This window comes from Hippichthys cyanospilos, chromosome 16 (genome assembly GCF_059441005.1).
Source record: "Hippichthys cyanospilos isolate Australia breed blue-spotted pipefish chromosome 16, RoL_Hcya_1.0, whole genome shotgun sequence".
Classification (NCBI taxonomy): domain Eukaryota; kingdom Metazoa; phylum Chordata; class Actinopteri; order Syngnathiformes; family Syngnathidae; genus Hippichthys; species Hippichthys cyanospilos.
This window is the reverse complement of record NC_142384.1, coordinates 3769170-3792874: the sequence shown is the minus strand read 5'-3', so window position 1 is coordinate 3792874 and position 23705 is coordinate 3769170. Positions and strand designations below refer to the sequence as shown.

Here is a 23705-nt window from a genome sequence, read left to right as displayed (position 1 = left end):
ACCTTAATCGACCAATAGCATATTGGCGTCTCCTTGACTGCCTGATAATTATTCGCACTTTTTTTTAAACGGTTGGAATGTATTGACAATTAATTAAAAAAAAAACACACATTTAAACCAATGACAATTCTTTGTCCTGCAATCGGCACATTTAATTTCATGTCAGCTGTTTTTCCCTTTAGCTGTACAAACACTACACTTAAATGGTAATATATTTAGACACCGTGAGTGAGACAGTCAGTGTGAGATTGTAAGACCAATAGCGTTCACGTTATCGCCATAAGTATCTATTAATGATTGTAGATGACGCAACTGCTGAATATATTGACGCAGTTAGGCGAGAACATGTCTACATACTCAATGGCTGGTTGGACGGAATGCTCGCAAGATGAGAGGTTTGCTCGTAAGCGGAGGACAAAATTCTCCCTGATCCACGCTCGTAAGGCGGAATGTTCGCAAATCAGGATGCTCGTAAGCAGGGGGCTGACTGTATATATATATATATATATATATATATATATATATATATATATATATATATATATATATATATATATATATATAACTTTTCCAGCTCCAACTCGCAAGCGAGTCAGAAGAAAGACGCTTGCTAAACAAAATTGTTGTGCCTGGGCTATATGTCTTCCCCTTAGGGCAGGAGTAAGCAATATTTAACACTCAAAGAGCCATTTTGACAGTTGGGTCGTAGGAGCCAGAAGAGTTGAATAATTACCAAAGTTGTTACCGCATTATTTTAATAAATCAAACAAACACAATGAACCAACGTCTTGTTCACACACAGGGGTATTAAGATTCTGTTAAGAATTCTTCAACACTTCAATTTGTAACGTTTACTTACGTACGTGCATATCTTATTTTGAAATAAATGTTTTTAATGTGGAAAGCGGCACTCTATTTCCATTTCCTTTTTACGTTCGCTGTTAGTCATTCAGCTCTAAACTGTGTTCGTATTAACCCCGCTGGTTTCAATAAAAAAAAAAAAAAAGCTAGCAGACTGAACAACGTCTTGCACGCAGGGCTATAAAGATGATATTTATTCTGGGTTAAGAATTTTCTGGGTCAAGCGTTTTTGTATGCAACGTTTTTAACTTTTAGCTTTTAATATGAAAGTTTGCACTGTAGTTCCGTTTTCTGTTTTACTCGCTAATTTACTGGATCCAATCGCGTTTCGTACCCTCTCGCTACAAGCACGTTCTACTTTATTCTTATTTGTATTGATTATTCTCTGCGTTTGCTAAGTGGTCGCCGGTTACCCTCCTCGTTGTTTCCTCGTTCCAAGCCTTTATACCATTGCAGTGGCTCACAATGGTGCTTCCAATGTACAGTTTTGATTGTTCCCTTTTCGTGCAAAGACACTAGTGATTTTTGTTGTCCTAACGTGTACAGTTAGCATTCGGGTGGGTTTCCTCTCGCTTTGATATTTCAGCCGGGTCTTTTGTTGTTACTTTCCTTAAATGTTTTTCTCTACTTGTGGTATGTTTCTGTTGATAAACACATTTAATTAGATATTTTGTGTGTCTGGGTCTGCCTTTAGTTTCGCTCCTTATTCGTCACAAAAGCGGCCCATGTACTGAACATATGTTGTAATGCTGTTTTCTAAGTAAATTTTGCTAAAAGCAGGCAATTTAGCCATAAAATGAGTTTTTGAAATGATGTACTGTATTGCTGTCTCCTGAGGGCAGCTTCTCCAAGTCTGGCGAACTCTAGTGATTAAATTTGGTGTTGCGACTGAGGCACTTATGTTAATGCTGATAGTGACTGGTTTCTCAAGCTATCCATCCATTTTCTATAAGCGCTTGTCCTCACAAGGGTCGCCAATTCGAAATATTGTTAATCCATTCAGACATGTCACATCTGTTTCATATTTTTCTTACACGGTCTTCTCCCAATGCGGCATCCTTTACAACATCACTAGACCAGTGATGGCCGAGTTAGGCTTTGTGAAGCTCGTCATCTTTTCACGAGCGCCGGTTCATTCCTCGGTACCTTAATGATACGGTTTAAGGAGGACATCTAGTGGTCATTAAATGAAGCGTAACAAAATTGTATTGAAGCGTCAAATGACTTTATTCCGCGGCATTCATATTTTAATGCAAATACACATCACAAGCGTTTCTGGATTGTTTGGGATTAGTTCTTTAATGCACATTCCTCTTTGATTACACCAGAAAATTGCATGGTTTGGATTCAACAAAATAATATAACTAGGAATAATAACAATAATTACTGAGAACATGATCCTCTTTTGTAATTTCTATATGTAAACCAAAGTAGATCTTCACTTGTTGCGGTATGGGACATGTAAATGTGGCTGGTAAATTCATGAGATGTGAAATACAGACTGATGTCATTTCACATGAGGTGAGTGTATTTGCCCTCCTTGAGTCATCCTATCAGCTTCCTCTGCCCTTTGTCTCCAGCTGTTTCGTGTTTCCTCGTTAAGTGGAAGTCTATTTAAGTCCTCGGTTTGCGTTTACTTAGTTCTCGGGTCATTGTCGAGGTTTGGTGCAATTTTTGGCCCCCTGTTGCTGTCTTGCCCTTGAGTTAAGTTTCTTTTTTAAGTTTTGTTTGTTACTTTTCATCCTATGTTGCTCATATTTTACCTCACCCTTGAGTGTCAATAAATCCTTCTTTGTTTCAAGCACATTTCCTTCTGGCTTCCCTGCCTATTTTGGGTCCACCTTTCCACCACCCCAGCACCACCATGCCGAGCGGGTGTGATACAATTGTCACAATTTTCAAGTTACGCATACAGTATGTCATGTGCTTTAGGCAATTTGCTTGCTAATTGATTTTAGATCTGGAAAACACACTGTTCAAAAGTGTTATTTATTGTTCAATTGGGTGCTTGCACATCAGCATTGCAAATATAAAACTCCTTCAAAACGCTAGGGCAATCGCTTGTCATCACACATGTGTGCAACATTTGTAGCATTGTCCATCATTGCAATGGAATTTACCCTGTTTGGTAACATATTGTTGGGATAAAAAGATAAGGGGGAAAAACTAGTTAATATAAATACGTATAACAATGGCTGATGCAAAGGTGGCGGTCCAAAAGTACCTATCTGAACCAAATACAGAATGAACAAGCCGTTAGTGTACTGGGAGACAAAAACACGTAACCCCATTTATATTAACTGGCAGTTCAATTTCTCTGCACCTTGGCTTTATTCTGTGTTCTGTCAAAGAATAATTTCAAAAGCTGGTGAAATAACTTTCCCGAAATAAAATGTTTAATGCCAAACACTGTGGAATAAAAATGACTAGCAAATTATTCTTACAACAATTCAAACAACATACAATAAACAAAAGAAATGGCAACAAGTGAAAGGAAATCAAAGCTCAACCCAGTAAATGAAACAAACAAACAAACAAAAAAGTGTTTTGAATTTACACAATAAAATCCTGTACGTCCAGGTGGACATATTTTTGAGAAGATGCATATTCTTCGATAAAAATGATTTGGATTCACATGTTTTTATTTTATGCAATCAACTTGATGAAATAACTGAGTTTGTTCAGTGCAATATCTTTATCAGTAAACGTTCAAAGACGACAAAGAAGTCTCAACTTTTATGCTCTTACCATATTATCTCCATCACATCATCAAAATTTTAATATGTATTTATAATTTTCCAACATTATTACCGTATTGTGTTACAATAGGCATCACTACTTTATATGAATATGTAAGCATAGTATACTATGAGACTCACTAGTAAGAATGATTTCACTTGTTAATAGTAAAGGTTATGCTATTGAATTTTTTATACTAACTATACAAAATTGTTTTACTTTGATTGGTTGATATCAAAAACATTATATGTACACCACTACATTTTAAATGAACACATCTTTCCATAACAAAATCATTAAAACAAAGCAAGTTATTCCCCACCCACCACCTTCCCATTGTTAAATTTATCGTCGCCGTTGTTCTCGCTTTATCTCCACGGTTCCAGAATTTTCGAACGTTCTACTTGCTTGGTCTCAAGTGGTTAAAATCACGTTAATGTTAAATATTGACATCCGTTTTGACCTTCACAAGAAAACCTTTGCACGTTCACCCAGCATAATGTTAACCAAAAGTCATGTGCTATAGCTCTTATTTTGAAAAAATTATTAGGAAGTTGTTTGGCTGGTTAACATTATTTGATGGAGAAAAGTCTAGAAGCGCCGAGAGCTTACGCTTGGAATAGTATAAAAGCAGTTAAGAGAGGCCAATCGAAAATCACACTTTTAGTGACGAGGTCCGGAGACTTAACCGACGCAATGCTTAAGAAGCTCCTCGAAATCCGAAGACATCACAGAGCAACTGATTTGTAAGTAAGCACTTAAATTGCAATTAATTACAAAAATTACTACATCGTTATTGTTACTAAAGGGAAGGTGACATGTCGTTTTAAATTTATTTACATTGAAAGTCTTTCGGTTGTTACGACTCTTAATATTTTGAAAGGTGTATTATTTCGTTGTGTGTGTGTATATACATATATAACCTTATACAATAATTATAAAAGTCAAAATTTACACTTAAAATTTGGCGAATAAAATAGTAGGAATCCCATAGTCAAAGATTCAAGAGAATTATTCTCACATACAGTATAGTATTCTGCAACGCCATTTTCTTTGTGTCTGTGTCCTGCTATTTTAGAACATATTTCCCTGTTCAAAGTGTTGCTGTTGGTTTCGTATGTTTGCCATCTACTTCAGATGTTTTTTTACTTTATTTTCTGAAGCAACTCGACATTTTAAGATATCATACTATTTTAGCCATATGCAACAGTAATTTAAGTATTAATCCTGCACATCTCATAAATGACAGAAAATCCACCTCAGACAATTTTGCAGGGTCATTTATTCTTACTCTTGTCGATGCAGCCTTTAAATATAATTATTGTAGACTTTAAGCAATTTTAATGTTTTCATTTTTTGGAATATTGTAAACACACAATTTAATTATAAAACATATATGCTCCAACGGTGCTAATCCGAAACGGTTATGTGTTTTTGCATAATCTTTTATCAGTATCACATGACTTTATTACCATAATAAACAAGCAGTAATGTTTGAGCAAGAGAAAGAAGTGGCCACACTCAAAAAAAATATTCTCTTGGATTTAATTAAAAAAGTTATGTCAAGTGGTTCCACAAAACTGTGTTGTATAGTGTCTAAGATATTGTATTCTTTAACATAAGCTCATTGAGATATAGTAAATCACACAAGAATCAATTGAATATATTCTAAGATACCGTTTTCCTTAATAGGAGCTCAAAGCTATGTAGTAAATCATACAAGATTGAGTTGGGTATATTCAAAGTAACATTGTTGGTTCATATTTATTTAGTATTCTTATGTTGGCTCAAATTGACCGTTATGTTCAACTAAATTGTCACTGTTCTGTTTAATCAATTAAACTTTCACAGATAAGTAGCACTTTGTCAATTTAGTTTACTTTAAAGTAACACAGTTGTGTGGAACCACACTTGACATAACATTGTTATGTAAATTTGCACCCCAAGTAACCCAAGTAAAGAACCCAAGTAAATAAGCTGTTGAAGGAAACACACACCATTTTCAAAACAAACCTGCATTTATTCAGCACTGATTTTAAACTTCTGAATACTTTGGTGATTGACGCAGAGCAATTATGTACTATATTCAGATGTATAAACCTACAGTTTACCAGTGTGAACACAATTGCAAATGGACATAGGAACTGTCCTAAATATCAAAAACGTATAACTTCAAAAGTAAGTGAGAAAATTAAACACTTAAATAGTAGGTGAGAAAATCTTGGAACAGTTTTCCACAGTAGAAAGGCAGTTGGGGACAACGAATGACTTTGAGTCTAAGGACAATTGAACAGCCCATAAAACAGTCCAATCTTCACTGCCAACACATGGCACAATACAGCTTACCCACAAAGCTTAATTTTCAGCACCTGGACCTTGTCTGAAAAGCGGCGATCATCAATTCCCATCAGGACCTTCTGAATAAATTCAAAAGTGTACCTCAGTTCCTTGGGGTAGCTCAAGTTCAAAACATAGATGACCCCAAACAGGAGAGCAATGGCATGGGAGACATCTTCAATGCCACTGAGAACAGTGACCCCTTCCACTATGATCCCAACATCTTCGGGTGGATCGGTGGCATCTCCACCCTCATGTGTGATGACGTAGATCCCAATGGTGGTCTTCTCCATTTGGCTTAAGGCATCAACAAAGTCCACATCCTGTGTCATGAATGAGACATTTGAATGATGTCATTAGTTAAACATGTAAATTCACACTTGTGTTTACTAAAGCTTTGCATTCCATGACCGCTTGGTTGAGTGTTTTATACAAAAAAACAGACAGTGCTACAGACAATGCATACAACATAGTGCTGCTAAAAGGTCTGTTTTTGATACCTTGCAAAATACTAGTTTTTACATTATTCAGTCATATACACTGGTGAAAAAAAGCACAATACGCATGACAAAATGCTGCAAATGCGCCATGACTTCAGTTAAGATGAGAATCACGGTAATTTAAAACTTCAAACACCACCGTGTTTTTTTTTAAACAAATACTCGTGAAAAACAGTGTTTCCTAACGACAAGACTGTGGTGGCCCACTATAACCTAATTTGCACCGCCATAGTGTAAAAATCAAAATATTTTACCAACATATTCCACTACAGTACTTACAGTTAACTAGCATGTCCAATGTTTATCTTTCAAGCTAGATGATTAAACTGGTCTAAGCCTATGCAGGGAAGTTCATGGTAGGCTGTGTGAGAGCATTTTAAACAGAGTTGGAAAAAATGAAATGACCAATCCTATAAGTAGTGTAAGTAGCCTACAGTTAAGTTTAATTATATCAATATGATGACCCACACTATAGTGAAATCAATCACTTATCTCTCTGCTTGTCTTCCACTCGGAATTTTTATGGATACCACCATTAGTATTTTACCATTATTCCTTCTACCTAATTCTGTAAAGTTCTTTACAATCTGCCAATTCTATACAGTCAATAGCACTGACTCACTTACCAGGTATTCCTTCACAATCCTCTCAGGATCTTCGTTTAAGTACACAACAAGAGCCTTCATGTTGCAAGTCCTCCGAGTAGCAGTGGTGGGATTCTGCAAGAGGGAAATGTGACTGCATATTAGTTAACTTACAGTTGCAAGCCGAGCATCTCATGAATAAGAACACGTTTGTTTTTTAAATGAGAGGCACTATCAAATTACCAGATCACCACACAAACTTAACATACAAGGGAAAAGGTCCCTACATCTCTACATGCCGCCGATAGATATTGAAGACCTGCTGAAATTTACACAACTTGCTCACAATTTTGTTTGTGTACCACTGTTAAGAAGTTTAATCATGTTTCAATATAGTTACATTAGTGCCTCTGCATGTTCTTTAAATTAATCACAAACCTGGTCAATGGCAGCCATGATCTGCTTGATTATGTGCCCCGCTGTTCCTCCTTTCTTGCGGCAAACTGTGGACAGCTTTGAGCACATAATGTCAAGCTCTGCCATGAACTTGGAAATCAGTGGAATGGTGGTAATGCGGGCAAATTCTGCACATATCTGGAAAGGTAAGAGGGGAGGAGGGGAGGGGGGGCAGACACACCAATCTATATCAAAACCCAGCACTTGGCCACAAAGAAATAATAAAATGATAAATCATAAAATTCTGCTAAATGAAGACATCAGAAACAGAAAATCTGTTAAATGTAGCTGAACTGTAACGTCAGGCATGCCATCAAGCAAAATGTTTTAAGAATACTTACAATGCATCATGCTAACAGTTGGACAGTCAACTCAAACTTACCTCACGTTCAGAAAACAGTGCTGGCCATCTGCTTTTGAATTCAGCAATAAAAGGGCATGTCATGCACAACTTCATGCCTCCTAAGAGCAAAGGTTCTTTCCATTTTCATTTTAATGACCTGTTGGTTGTCCTTCTTATTAACCTCAGACAGTAACGCCAACCTCTCTTTCTCAAGACTTTCTTGGTTTTCTCCATTTGGAAAGTCTGGTAGGTAATTCACTTCCGCTCTCCGGGGTTTCTTAACTTGGTTTGGACTTTTTTGAGTGTGTCCTGCTCCACGCTTTAGGGAATTGATGATCAATTCAGAGATTGCATATCTTAAACTTGTGCGACAATTTGCCATTTTGTACTTTAGACTGATCTTCTAGCCGTAGAATCCACAGACAGAACCTTGCTCCTTTAAACAGGGATGCTTTCTAATCAAAGCCTCTGCAACAGAGTCAAACTCAGCACTTGTAGGATATGCTTTGAACTTTAATATTTCTGTAGACAAGGCTTCTAAAATGGCAGACTTGAGTTTTGGGCTTGGGCAGAGGTGGGTGCCATTCTTGAGAAATTCTTGATTGCCCTTCGTCAACTGCAGCTCTGCTTCATAGGTAAACTCTGGTATTGGGAAGTTTGCTGGCCAGGCTCGAGTTCTTAGCGATGAGGTTGAAGAGGTTGACGCAGTCGACTCAGGGGACGACAGTATATCAGTGTCCGCAGAAGAAAATGACACAGAGTCTTCAGAGATCGTTCTTGGCACCTCAGGAGCAAAACTTTCATGTTCACTTGAAAGAGTCACTGCAGTAGTTGTGATCACTTTAACTGCACTCAAGTGTTTGAGATCTGTGGTTGAGGTCAGATTTAGAAACTCGTTAAATTCAATGTCCATGTTCTGCAATCTGAAGTCCTCTGTGACGGCACATTGTCTTTTAATCTCAAGTTTAAGTTCATCAACAGACTCTGGTATTCCGGACGGCAAGATCAATTTTTCAGAGTTGTTTTCTCCAAGGATTACCCGAAGCTTTACAGAGTCTGTCATTTCTGGTCAACTCCAACTCTTACTCTATAACAAAGAAACACAGATTTAGTCCAAACCAAAAGCAGAGCCATCAGACTCACTCAATCGCACAATATGTTTTTCAAGTTACCCCACCCAAATTCCTTTGTCAATTTCCACCAACTAAATCTCAAATAAAAAAAAAATTATGAAACATTATTTAGGCTACAGGTGCATCGGTCATTTTCAAAAGTGGCAACTAAATGGGCCTATCTAAGTGAACAACTCAGTGTGTTTAACGTGTAAAGATAAACTGTTCACTACCTGAAGTATGTATGAATCTTTTCAAAGTCACCATGCGAAACCTTCCAATTTTGTAGTCAGAAAGGGGATAACGATCTGCTAGTTCACTTAGTGCAATCAAAGAAACATTCAATGGAGACGGATCCAACTGGAAGGCGCGGAAGTGTTCCCTGTACCATGAGGATATTTTTTTCACGATGAATTCCAAACTTTCTTTCAGAACACAAATATGCACTATTTCTGCAAAATCAGGCAGGCCACCAACTGACCCATGTGTTATTATCATGCCCTTTCTGTAATTTATGCCGTCGACAGAAACATTATCAGACAGATTAACCACAGAGGCATCAGGGTACTTCTGACTGAGGCTAAGTGCGACATCATCTTTCAGGATTTCGACAGGGACTGTGGAAACTCGTGCAACTTCCAGAGAGGATTTTTCACCATGTGATGAATGCATGAAATGTCCAATCATAAACTGGTGTTTTCTGGCAAGAGACAGGGTGATGTTTTTAAAGCAGTTTGTGTGCCTAACCACTTGCTTAAAAAAAGAGTGTTAAGCTTCAAATCTCATAGTCCATAAACACACAAGGGGACCAAAGAGGCGAATCATTGCTGGATAGTGCTCAAGAAAGTGATGCTTTGGTAGCAGATTCCTTTCAGGGAATACTTCATGGTACCTATATCGATGCTCTGATATCTTGCTCTCCAAGTATGCAATTGACTCATCAGTGTGAACTGGACAAACTACCAAATCAGCAATATCCTTCAAATCTAGTATTATTTGCCAGGCAGGTTCATCTTCCGGTACAAGACACCCAACAATGAGTGGGATCAATCTCAGCAGGCACCAATTCTCATGTGCGTTGCCACCTATTGTCTTTTTAGTGAGAACAGTACGTGGTAATAAATGAGGACGATTAGTCTCGTCTCCCCATTTAAATGGAAATGTCTCGATCTTGTGATTTAGCGTCTCAAAGGAGAAATATTTCCTACTTATCAACACTCTGAGGCATTCAGCAAGTTCAACAGGCACAATACCCTCAAAGAGATCATGGACAAGATCAGGGGGGAAACCTGTGGTAACCTTTAAGGAAGAAAGGCCATCAGCTAAAACACATGAATTTTTCACACCATAACAGGGCTTTCCTTCTTCAAGTGCTCTTGCTACATGTACAGAATGGCTCTCTTCAGTCCTGAGATGAAATACACCAGTTTTGACCTCTTTTGACTAAATCTCTGAGCGTCTGGCAGTACAAAAACGACACATATACTCCCCAGAGAAACTTTCCACGAAACCAGCCAATCCGTGAGCTCCAAGACTATCGGCCACTACACACTGGATGGTCCCTTTAATGAACGCACCAAAATGTTCAATAAAAACCCCTTGCTGCTCTAAGGTGACAAGGTCATCTAAAAGGGGCTGGAATATTTTCTGATACCCAAAGGTCTTTACATCATTACTTTTGCATAGCAGTGCCAGATAAATAGAGGACAGAGCAGAATGAGAACCTGGTGGCAGATTTCCCAAAACCCAATAAACTGAACAGAGTTTATGCTTTTTACGTGAGATCCCTAATGGGTTGCAGATTTCAAAGTCATCTATATAGAGACACAAAGAGATTCTAAGCTCACCACAAGATAGAAATTCATTGTTCAGAAAGTGATGACCATCTTGAAAAGATGAATACTGCTCTGGATGCACTGGATGTGACCCTGCATAACCATCAACTACTTTATTCAGGATATCCTTCTGTTTGAGTAACTGTTGTAGCGACTTCAATATTGGTACATACTGAAAAGTCTTATGCCCATATGTGCCAGACTCAAGTATGTATTCAACTGGATCAATAATGCCAAAGTGCTCCCTATAATACTGTCCCCGTTTGAAAGCAGTACCTAGAGGCCCATTCTTTACTACAGCTTTTAACAATGGGTTGAAAGATAATAGTGCATCAGCCAGTTCTTCAATGACAGACTGACCTACACTGAGGTTGTGCTTCTTCAATATATCTTCAATAACAATTTTTGATAAAGGCACACATACAATGCTCATCAAATAATGCAATTCTGTTAGAAGTTCATCAATGGCTGCACTCGGAACGTGGTAATAGTGCTCCAATTTCAGTAGAAGGGATGCAAAATTTAGCTCTATAGTTTTTGACAAATTCTGTGGTTCTGGGACAACTTCTGTATTCTCATCAGTAGCCACAATACTGATACTAACATCTGAGTCACTATCACTTACTATGCCTTCAGTTGAAGTTTGAATTTGACTTGTTTTTACAATTCCAACTTTAAAGTCTTCTAGAGTATAAGGATTGTGTTTCCTATTTTTATGCGACTTAAAAGTGCCAATAATATTTGTCTGAAATGTACAACCCTCAAAAATACACTGCACTGTCTCTGAACTTTTAAGGTGGTTGTTAATGTGAGAGAAATAGTTTTCCACAGAGGCTATGTTATTGCATGCACAAAGTTGACAGCTAAAGGTAACCACATTCACAGAGTTCTTCACAGTTTGATTAGAATGGCATCTGCTTAAATGACTGTGCAGGGCACTCCACGTTTTGAAAACACAGGGGCAATGAGAATATGCACATGGGTATGGGTGTCTGCGGCCAAAGTGGCCATGAGCTAACCTGTAATGCTTTAACAAGAGGGATCTAGAGGACAATGTCGTCTTGCACTCTCTGCACTGCCACATGAAATTCTGTAGAAGAAAGAGAAGAGTCATAAATTCGTAAAGTTAAAACAACAATTTGATAGATAGAGATACATAGAGAGACCGATAGATAGCGAGACAGACAGCTAGACAGACACCCAGAGAGATAGAGAGAAATGGAGCTAGCTCTGACTTCAATTAGCAATACGTCTTCCATAACCAACTCGAAATAATGTTAGACTTACTTCACTTAAATGTTAAACACGAAACTACGAACGAAAATGTTTTCCTTGTCACCTTAGTAGCTCCATGCAGACATACCGTGCTTAATTTAAAACAATAATGTGGCGAAGTAAAGCCCGTATAACAAGCACCTCTGTATCTGATTAAATGAAACTTTCTCCAGCAACAAACTTACAACTCGACGACACTCAGTTACACATAAAATCTGCTCGAAGCATTATCCCAAATCAAAATTTGTGCTCAAACCAACGTTCAATGGCTTCAATGTCAGAATCTCTAACTCTAACCATGAAAAATATGTCAAAGAATTACATACCTGTTGTTGGAATTTTATTTCTAATTCAACATAAATTCAAGTTAGTAATCTGACTGATTTTGTTTGAGTTTGTTGAGCTTTTTGTAAAACTTTGAGCTCACACTAGTCAATCTATTTAGTTGTTTTGAACACACGGGTTTACAGGGTTTATAGTGATGTGACCAAGCCTTTCTAAGTGGCAAATCATTCATCTCTTTGTGATCTGGGGTATGACATACCACTAACATGTCAAGTGTTGTACCTTGATCATGTAAGAGAAACTGTTTGTAAAAACGACAGCTGCTTGACTCATCTTTTTCTTGCTGCAGCTAAACAAAGCTCTCACTAAGAAGTGGTTCAAGGTGGAGGTGCCAACCTTAGGACAATGGAAAAAGGAAGTAGAGAGTCTAATGGAGATGGAGAGACTGACCAAGAGAATCAGTTTGAAGGACTGTGTCAAATGAGTGAAATATACAACATAAACTGAAAGTGGACTGCATTATTTGGATTTTATTTTCTCCTGTAGGCGTTTTTCCCTTTTGCATGGGTTCAGTAACATCAGATGTTTCAATGCATGGAAATTGTTGAAAATAATGTCATGTTGATAGCGGACTTTACTCCATTGTACAAGATACAATGTTGAACAGTTAAATAAAAATTAAAACATCAAAAATTGCTAGATAAAGGCATCTTTTTCGTAAATATGGCGACTGACTGCCGCTTTGGATTTTAAACAAAATCCCCTAAGTATCAAGTTTGAACAGTTTAAAAACACCAAGTGATAAATGCAAATCTACATACATAAATGAAACAGAATGTTTATATGCACATAGGTGTTGAAAACTCAAAATACTTTTAATTTCCTAAGTGAATGATTTATTTAGTAAATCAGTCAATAGTCACTGTAAAGTTGCGAAACTCCAGGCTTGAACAACATTCTGAATAAATACTCATTGGAAAAAACCCTGGTTTGTACTGTTATGCTAATTTAAATTTCTCCTTTACTTTAAACTTTGTCATTCATTTTGAGGTTTTATTTCCCCTGTCTCTGTCCACAGCCAGTTGTAACCATCGTTTCATATTCTCAAGTTCATGTTTGTTGAAACCATTGTTTCATTTTGTTCTCAAGTTCATGTTCGGAACCTGTTCTTATGAGAAGGTTTTTCCTGACGGCAGCTGAACAAATCATTAAAAAAGAAGATTCTTTTAGTACAAGACAAATATAAAAATGATATGACCCATCTGAAATTCAAATATAAATAAATATTTATCAATTCAGACAGCCTCTTATTTAAGGGAAGCCATTGATATTTTTTCATTCACTCCTCTCCAATTAGTCTGCTTTTGCCAGACTATTTGAGATGTTTTTTGTTTGTTTTTTTTTTCCCCCCTCCATTGGACGCTTAACAGTCTTTGAGATCACATCTTCCAATAAGACTCAGGTGGTTTATCTGAAAAGATTAGTTGTATTTTCTACAACAAATCATTAGATTAGGAGTGAGTACTGAATTATTATACATTAGATAAAATTAAAATGTAAACACGGCTACAGAGTTTACCCAATCAACTTACAGGATTTACCTAAATTTTCTGGTTATTTCCATTTTTATTTACATATTTATGTAATAATATAATTTAATAACATAAATATTGTAAGTAAACGTTCTATTATGGTTAATAATGCTTAAATTTACAGAGGTATTGGGTTATTAATTGGTTTTGGTTGTATAATAATTAATTTTTAGTGTATTATTACAATTTGACATAAAATAACATGATTCATCCTTCAAAAGATGTTAAAAAGCCCTTGAAAAAACGTTTTAATACAAAACCACAATAATGTACTTTAATTTTAGGTCATATCACATGTATTATTATAATTTTTGTACGTTTAATTACAAGATGATTTTAAACTTTAAAGATGGTATATTAACTCAGTAATATGAATATTTATTTTTACAGAAATGTGCAGCTATTAATTGGTTTAAATGGCAATATTTCAAGTAAAAGGCTGTGTATTTTTTGTATTAGATGCACTTTAACTTTATATAATAATTTGATATAACAAATCAGCTCTTAACTACTTCTTGAATGATACTAAAATAATCAAAAACATGCAAATTTCAATTCTCATTTTTAATCAACTGATCATGCAACAAAAAAATGTAAAATGACTAAAGTAAATAATTAAATAAAATTAAACTTAATTGGAACGGTAAGAGAAAGGCAAAGAACTAGGAAACTTGGAAATGAATAACAAATGTATGATATATAAAAAACAAAGATCAACATATAATCTATCAACATATTTTTATACAACATATAGCCTCTCCATTTGTAGTCCTCAATTTTGGCTATCAGGGAGAGGATTTTGGGATTGACTGCCACTTCTTTTTATTGGCGTTCCGTTCACCTTTGAGTTTTTCCCTGGATTTATTTTGAAGATGAACCTGTCAAATGAGAATAGAAAAAAACATCAGGATCTGTGGATTAAACAGAAATGTATTTTTTTCCATTTGCAAACATTTGTTACACAAAATTATAGAGAACTTGCTTGTGAGAGTATTTGCACATACAGTGGGACCCCGTGTTACGAACTTAATCCGTTCAGCGGCTAGGCTCGTAACTCGAACTGGTTGTATGATGGGCCATCCAAACCTATGTTAATTAGTGAATGTGTGCAACGCGTGCAAAAACCTTAGGTAAAAACATCACAACTTTATACACATATTAAAAATGAGTAACATAATCTACTGTACAGTTAAATTAAATAACATAAATATACAAAGGAAAAATGACATTTACCTTTGGGGCGACGTGACTTGAACTGGGTGGAGGCGGAGGGGAGTTTATTTATTTTCTTAAACAGGAACTTTTCTCAAACGAGAACATATCACTGGCGATTTCCTTCTCTTTAATCCATAATAGAAGAAGCCTCTCCACTTTGTTGTTGACCGAGGTCCGTCCCGTGGCAAGGAAAGTCTTGCCTTTAGAAGATTGCCGAGCGGTTACGGCCATATTCACGAGCAAGGTTAATTATGCGTGCGCCTCCTTCGTATTTTTTTTATTATCTCCTGCTTGGTTTCTATTGTCATCATCCTCTTACTTCTTCCTTTACCGCCACTATCAATTTTAGAAGCCACGTCTAACAGATAAAGTTTGCAAAGTAGTCACAACACATCGACCAGCTGTGCCATCAAGCTAGATGAAGGCGTTCAGCCAATAGCATATCGGCATTTCTGTGATTGACGTGACGCCGGCCAATAGCATATCCGCATCTCCGTGACTGAGACCGGGACTGGGAGTTTAATCGACCAATAGCATATCGGCATCTCCGTGACTGACACCGCGACTGAGACAGTTACTGTGACATTGTATAAGCAATAGCATAGCCGCGTCACCGTGACATGCGAGAATAGTTAATTTCGTTGATGCAGCAAAGCAAAAAATAATAATGCGGACACATTGACCGGCATTTTGGATTGTTCGTAAGACGAAAGGTTTGAGCGTAAGAGGGGGACAAAAAAACGTTAGCAAGATGAAACGTTCGTAAACGAGGGAGTTCGTAAACCGGGGGCCCACTGTAGTTTTATTTGTTTTACTTACAACTCTGGAACAGTGATGTAATGGAAAATTTGAGTTGCACACAGATAATTCACATATACTTGGTGTAGTCAGTGCATCCGACATACGTTAAAATAAAGTCTCCAGGTCATTGTTGCACCAATCTAGACAACTGAAAACACATGCACTTTTTTGAGATGCAGGTGACCTTTGATACTGGCCTATGGCATATGTGTCACCAAAGCTTTTTCTGTTTCTCAGATGCAGAATACAGTATAAGATTTAAAATTCCATGGCTGAACATGTCTCAAGACGTGGGTGAAATCTCACCATTTTTTAAACAAGCCTCTTTTTTGAATACAACTTTATTTAACTATTCAAATTACAGACAATATCAAACATTGAACATTAACAATACACACAGTATATAAGAGCTACTATAAAGACAGCAGACCATAGTATATAGTCCTTTCTAAGAAATCTTAAAGATAAACTACCTAAATACAAAAATGAATAATCTATCAAGAAAGAAAAAGTCATGTCAGGCATCACTGTGAATGTTGTCGTACAAAATTGATTTAATAATTCACCAACAAGAACAGATAAATAAATACAACACAACAAATAATTAGTCTTTGGTCAAAAATTTCATCAAATGTCAGGAATCACAGTTAATATCTTATCATAGCGATCAAGAATGTTTTTATTTTTTTTTTTTAACAAGGATTAAGGATTTATGAAGTGAGTTACATTCTACCAGAAAATGAGGAAAAGTTGGCTTGGAGGCTGAAAATTTCTGCTTATGAAATATTTTCCAAACAAAATGAAACATATTGAAGGCCCTTGTTCTTATTTTCATATTAACATATAACATTTTTCAGAGAAAAACTGTATGTCATATTAACATGGGTGAAGATATTGAATATATTACATTAAAAAAAGATGGTTTCGTCAGCATATCCACAAAAAATACAGGAACTTGCCACGTCCACAAACTTTGAAATGAAAAAATTATCAGGATATATCTTGTGAAGAATTTTGAAATGAGTTTCCATGCTTTTTCCCAGTCTATGTCCTTTATATAAGAGCGCCAATAAAATTTTCCTAGGAAATACAGGTGTCCTTTGATGTAAACACATTGTGACGTGTCTAAAATTCACAACAAACATTTTGTCTGCTGCTTTGAAACAGAATATTGAACTTCAATCTCCTTGCTAAATGTGTCTCAAATACCTGTGGGTGAAACCTCACCATTTTATGAAGAGACCTTTTATAAGGGATGCAGGTGAGCTTTGACACTTGCAGATAGAATATGCTTTTAAAAATCCCCACAAACGTTCTGCCTACTCCCCAGATGCAGAGTAAACAATTTCAACTTTCTAGCTTAATGTTTCAGAGGTGTTGAATGAAATCTCTCAGTTTTTGCTACAGGTCTTAATTTAAGAGATGCAGGTAACCTTTGAAATGGCGTAGATGACTAAGAAAACACTGCAAACCTTTTGTCTTCTTTTAAGATATATATAACTAAATTTCAACTTCCTAGTTGAACATCTGTCGCATATTTGTTGGATAAAATGTCATCATTATTTTTAGAGACTTTTAAAATGAAATGCTGGTGATCTTTTGGCATGTTTGTGTAAAATATAGCAAAACTTTCTTCTGCTACCCAGATGCAGACTATAACATCAGTTTTGTAAATTCCAGATTAAAACTTTCTCTCAGAATAAATGTGAAAACAATGTCAATAATTGTAAATTTAAGGATTTTGTAGTTATTTTCAGTTAAAATATCATTTGACAGTAAATATATACTGAAATTACAGGAATTTATAAGTAACTTTAAATAATGTCCATGTTTTTATTGTAAGGTTGTTAAATTTGAATTTAAGGATTTTGTGGGTATTTTTAATGAAGATCATTGTAACTTCTCAGCATATATAAATCAAAATCAAAATTTTTTTTGTTTATTATTTGTTTTTCATTTTATTTTTACAGTTTTTCCTTAAAAACGACAAAAGAATTGTTACAGGGCATTTGTCAACATATATTAATGGTAAAGTAATGTCATTCTGTTGCTTATTACTGTATTACAACACAAAAATTGTATTGTCTTGTATTTTTACAGCTACAGATATTGTTTTTTTTACATCTGAAATGTAATATTACAGTCTTTTCTTGTAAAATAATAAACAACAATAAAGTTGAGTCTTGCACTCACCAAAACAAACGGCACCCACAATTGATCAGTCTTTTCAAAATTTTACGATTTTTCTTGTCCTCTTCATGCTCAAGCTTTCTCTTGGCACTGAGACGTACAGTGTGTCCACTCGGATGTTTCCAAAAGTTTTCTTTTAAAAGCACCTAGCGCATTGAGGAGTTTTCTTTACCTTCTGACTGAGATGTACAATACTGTACATCTACCCCGTAAGTTTTTAAAAGCACCGTAGCGCGTGTGTCCAGCTGTGCTTTGGTGTCTCGTTGCTCTCTTGGTTAAACAAATGAAAATTTGAGTTATATGGAATTAAGAGGATTGGCACATAAATGGACTGAAAAGTCACCTTGATGACAATAAATAGGTTAATAATGAAAAATCAGACCAGGTAAAGATCACACACATGGTCCGTCAACGTTCCATGCTTGGGCCTATATTGTTTATATTATATATTAACTACCATGCAAGAGGAATTAAATACCATTACATTAAAAGCTGGTTTGACACATAAATTTCTCTGAAATCAAATATAACCAAGTTTATCTGTGGCACAAGAAAAAATAAGCACCAAGTCAAAATTGCAGTTGACTCAATTGCAATAGAAAGGGTAAACGGAATCTAATTTCATGGCTATTTAAGAGATGCAAAATTAAGTTGGAAACCCCATATTGAACAAGTTAAAAGAATGTCTAAAACCAAAGGTATTCTTTGCAAAACCTCTAATATTCATATCATGACTAACAGTTACTCCACAAAGCCCCACCCACCAGTGTTTTAGCCCCCCCAAACACCTAAAACCATCCCAGTGCAAAGCACCTGTTCTTGTTTGAAAATATTAAATTCTGTCATTTAATTACACTTATACCTGTTGCTTGCACTCCTTCTCCTTTAAAAATAATTCTACCGGTTCCCAGCTCCCCTGTTATACTAAAAAACAATTTAGTTCCAGAGCCTAATGTTGTAAAATGACCTACACCCTGTCTTGACCCCCTCAGATTTCAAAAACAGACATGGACTTGGGTTCTTGCATTTTAATTCCAGAAGCATTATGCCAAAAAGGTATATTCCAAAAATGTGGTTCTTGAGAACCACCCCAGACTTAGTAGTCATCTCAGAATCCTGGCTTAAACCATCTCCTCCCGACCAGGCTATTCATATTGCGGCTTACAATGTTTTTCGAGCTGACTGACAAAGCAGGGCTGGTGGTGTTCTGATTTATGTCTCAGAGCACATACACGGATCCTTAACACATTGCATTTCAATTACCAGTTTGAATTTCTGGCAGATGAAATTACAATAGCCAAAGCACCCATTACTATTAGCTGGATGTTATCAATCTCCCTCAGCAACTACAGATTTTGTTCCAAGTTTATCAGACCTTCTCTCCAAATATGACTCCCACAAACTGATTCTGATGGGAAATCTAAACTTAGACTGCCTGACAGAGAAATCCTCCAATTTAAAGCAGATCTGTGATTCTTTACATCTCACACAATTAACTGACACTCCCTTTAGGAATCTGCTCAGCTCGTACAGGTAAAGACACACTTATTGATGCGCCTCAAAAATACCTGTCGATAGGTGTATTTCCAAATGAGACCAGTGATCATTGCTGAATTGCTTGTGTCAGAAACATTAAAATGCAAGAATCAAAGTGTCAGATCATCATCAAATGCTCTTTTAAGCATTTCTCTGAGCAAGCTTTTCTCAAAGACCTCTCTCAGGTTAGCTGGCAACATGTATCTTTAATTCCCTCTGTTGATGATGCTGTGACCTTTCACGAAAACTTCCTTCTGTCATTAATAAACATGCACCCTTCAAAAAATACAGAATTCAAGGCACAATCCCTGGTTCACCAGAGTATTAGCTGAACTTTTACTTGAGTGGGACATAAAGGGTCCTTAGCCAGAAAAACTAAATCTATTCAAGACTGGCAACACTTTCATAAACTTAGAAATAAATGAACCTCCCTTGTTCGAAAATGTAAAACTAATTACCTATCCCTAACCACTGAGACCTCAAATGACCATTCAAAATTCTGGAAAACAACAAAAGCATTACAAAACAAATCAGCAACTGCACTCTCACAAAGGTTGATACAAAACTGCACCTTCACTTGTGGTATCCACAAAATGTCCAATTTGTCATATCTTTGATCATTTTCAGTGTTACTGACCCTTCAAATGCTGTACCTCCAGCAACAACAATGTCTGAAGTTTTGCATTCCCTAAAGGCTTTAGATGTTAAATCGGTAGGGCCTTGACCCATTTTTTCTCTAACTATCTTCGACAATTATTGTACAGCCTCTGACTGATATCTTCATCCATCTCTACCCCAAAATTTCACCTATTGTCGAAGCAAGCACATGTCACACCTTTGCTGAAATCAAGAGACCCCTCTGATTTAAACAATTACAGACCAATTTCTAATCTCTAGTCTTGCAAAATTATTTGAGTTCCTGGTATCTACCCAGCTTCACCAATTGCTAGACTCCAACAATATCCTTAACCCTCTACAGTCTGGGTTTAGACCAAGACATAGCACAACTACTGCCACTCTTAAGGTCCTCAATGAAATATAATTAGCTGCTGATAATAGAAAATTCGGTGTAGCATTACTAATTGATCTTGCTAAGGCCTTTGATATGGTTGATCACGATCATCTCCTCACTATTATTCAATTGATCACAATCATCTCCTCACTATTATTCAAACTATTGGATTTGGTCTCCACTCATTAATGTGGTTCAAAAGTTACTTAGCCGAGCGTATCCAGTCTGTTAGGCTTGGTCCAGAATTATCAAACCCAATAACCCTTAGCAAAGGGGTCCCGCAAGGATCAAGTCTAGAACCAATACTTTTGTTAATCTATATTAGTAATATCTGTGAGAACCTTAGGTTCTCCTCTTACCATATATACGCAGATGACACCATTCTATACTTCCCTAACTTCTCTAGATTCAGCCTTTGCTAACCTTCAAATTGACATTATTGCTCTGCAGCATTCCCTGATGAATGCAAAACTAGTCCTCAATACAAACAAAACTAAAATGATGCTCTTCAACCACCCCTCCACAGCCGACCTGCCCTCAATTACAGCCTTAGACTGCTCTGTAATTGAGCTGGTGAATTCATTTAAATATCTGGGTTGGTTGGATAAAGCCCTAAAAGATAGTTCATTATTAGTGCCATACTTTATCTAATGTGGAGAGGTATGTTTTAGTACTTATACAACAAACGCCATGCTCGTCTTCGATATACAAAAAAAACCTTGAAGAATTATCAATCACTCAAAACCAACTATTTCATTCTTCATGAAATTAAACTTGCTCAAATTATTTAACTTGGATAAATTCGAAACAGCACCAATAATACATAAAATATATAACAATCAATTATGTGTCAGCATCCAGAAGTTTTTAGGAAAAAGAATGGATATCACAATATGAGAGGCACAAATAATTTTACAAATCCAAGACAAGAAACAATAAGCAAATGTGTGTGTTTGTTAAAGGTGTTAATTTGTGGAGCTTTAATGAAACAGCTTTGAACAAAAAAAAATCTTTAAATAAAATTCAAAAAAGGTGGACTTTTTATAAATGATATCACCAATGACCTGCATGGTTTTCAATCCTTGTAATTCATATGAATCGAAAGGTTTCTAAATTTTCTAAATTAGTAAAAACATCAAGAACATAACATACAATTGCTACCTTAAAGATGGATTTGGAAAAACAAGACTTTGCCGGTGTTTATTCAAATGAAATTCAAAATCTGTCATATGACACGTTTCTGTCAACTACAATTTCGTTACATTGAACCCTCGTTAATCGCGGTAGATACTGTACGTTCCAACAATAGCTGAAAATCCACGAAGTAGCGCCCCCACTTTTCAAATTAAAAAAAGAAAATAAACTGATCTGCTCTCACCGCAGTCCTGTCAATCATTTAAGGACTAAATTAACAGTCCTGACCGGCTCTCCGTTTAAAGGGTTAAGACGTCCCGTTAACCCTGCACAGCTCTAACGCTGCATTGCAGGGCGACGAACATCTGCGTAAGTCAGTGTCAGAAAAGATTCGTTCTGGTGCTCACTGCCTAAGTTCTAAAGCGTCTATCCGTCTTACGCCATCCCGCCGCCTCGTCGAGTAACCTTACAGACGAGACAGTAGGAAAGCCACGCAATTTTGTGACAGCTCTTTTCCTGATAGATAATTTGCACTTGTTAAGACCAGGATAGTGTTCAGCAGTCTTATATGACCACTCGGATACGCTTTACTAACTTCAACAACTTTGAGTAACTAGTTATTATTCAAGAATGGCACTGCCGGTGTAATAGGCAATGTTATTAATTCACTTATAGAATACTAGGAAGATTTCTAATTAGGGTTTGTAAGAATGACAAAGATAGAATAAAGAATGGAATTGTAAGTTTTTATTGAGCGAAAGCGAAACATATAATTAATTACAGTCTTCAGAGATGATTTGATGGCTAATAATTGTACAAATACTGAACAAATTGCTGTTTAATTCCAGTCGAGGCCAATTCTGACTGGTATCTTAAGCCAATAATTGCACGATAATTTTACATCGACATGACACAGTATTCCATCATCTCGCTGTACTACATGCGTTCACCACCATGCGTCGCCATTACCATCAGCCTGCAACAGCCCCATTACCCGACAAAACAGAAAAACAAATATTTTGATTTTATTTTTTTTAAAACTTGGAAAATCTTCATGCTATACATATTATTTAGGACAAATATTACTGCAGTAGACTTATTTACTTTAATCTTAAATTGTAAAACCTTATAATGTACATTAGTGAACTTTTTGGGGAGAGGGAGATAGAGAGAGAGACTGCGTAGCCTGCCCTGGAGCACCTCATCAACAAAGCAGCTCAGATTAAAGAGCGGTCGGACTCATACACTGAAAGAAAAAAAACACACACATTAGATTTACTCAATTCAATAGTGGACGTTTGCACACAGATGGTTTGCTTTGGCAGCAATTTACAGAATTCTGTTAAATCAACACAAATTATTCATATTCAATAAACAAGTACTGTATTTTCTGCACAACACTGAAAAAACAAACACATTGGATTTACTCAATTCAATAGTGGACATTTGTTGCACACATATTGTTTGCCTTGGCAGTAACTCACAGAATTGTGTTCAATCAACACAAATTATTCATTAAACAATTATTCAATAAACACAAGTACTTCGTGTTAAAACAACGTCATCACAATGTATTTTATTGAAGTAATTTCAGCTCTTTGATCGTTTTACTCCAACACAATTTGATCACTGTACTCCGACACAATTTGATCACTTTACTACAAGGTTTTTCAATCCCTTTACTGCAACCCAATTTGATCCTAAACTAACAATGTGTTTTTGTTATTCCAATGCAAATTACATATTCTCATGATTGTACATCGAATTTAATAAATGTATACAACTGTACTTTGAAATAATCTAATGTAAATATACAACAGAATTTAAAAGTAATGTATTAAATAAACATTTAAGTGTTTCCCCCAATTGAAAGCGACAGTTTTGTTTCAAAACCTTTG

General features: G+C 36.2%; 2 protein-coding genes across 3 annotated transcripts in view; one reads left to right on the top strand and one right to left on the bottom strand.

Annotated features, from left to right (window-relative positions):
- The first annotated feature begins 4201 nt into the window (after positions 1-4201).
- The window catches only part of LOC148410200 (uncharacterized), a 53988-nt gene continuing 34484 nt past the window's right edge, over positions 4202-23705 (top strand). Inside the window, exons 1-2 of one of the 2 annotated variants that reach the window (XR_015868209.1) lie at positions 4240-4346; positions 12677-16074. The gene's annotated coding sequence lies outside the window, so the exon portion shown is untranslated. Of the gene's footprint in view, positions 4347-12676; positions 16075-23705 lie in introns of those variants that run through there. The other variant, XM_088437322.1, reaches the window with a different exon arrangement.
- Positions 5600-7612, bottom strand: LOC148410203 (uncharacterized). Its single transcript, XM_088437325.1, has 3 exons — positions 7460-7612; positions 7064-7156; positions 5600-6260 (listed from the first exon to the last, which is right to left on the bottom strand). Exons 1-3 carry the CDS (start codon positions 7562-7564, stop codon positions 5943-5945), a joined length of 516 nt encoding a protein of 171 aa, XP_088293451.1. The 5' UTR covers positions 7565-7612; the 3' UTR covers positions 5600-5942.

Bases quoted from the DNA above. Each gene is read 5' to 3' on its own strand.
- LOC148410203 (XM_088437325.1), bottom strand. From the start codon at position 7,564: ATGGCAGAGCTTGACATTATGTGCTCAAAGCTGTCCACAGTTTGCCGC. The intron at 7,157-7,459 runs GTTTGTGATTAA...TCCCTCTTGCAG, and splicing joins TCATGGCTGCCATTGACCAG to AATCCCACCACTGCTACTCG. The intron at 6,261-7,063 runs GTAAGTGAGTCA...TTCATGACACAG, and splicing joins GGATTGTGAAGGAATACCTG to GATGTGGACTTTGTTGATGC.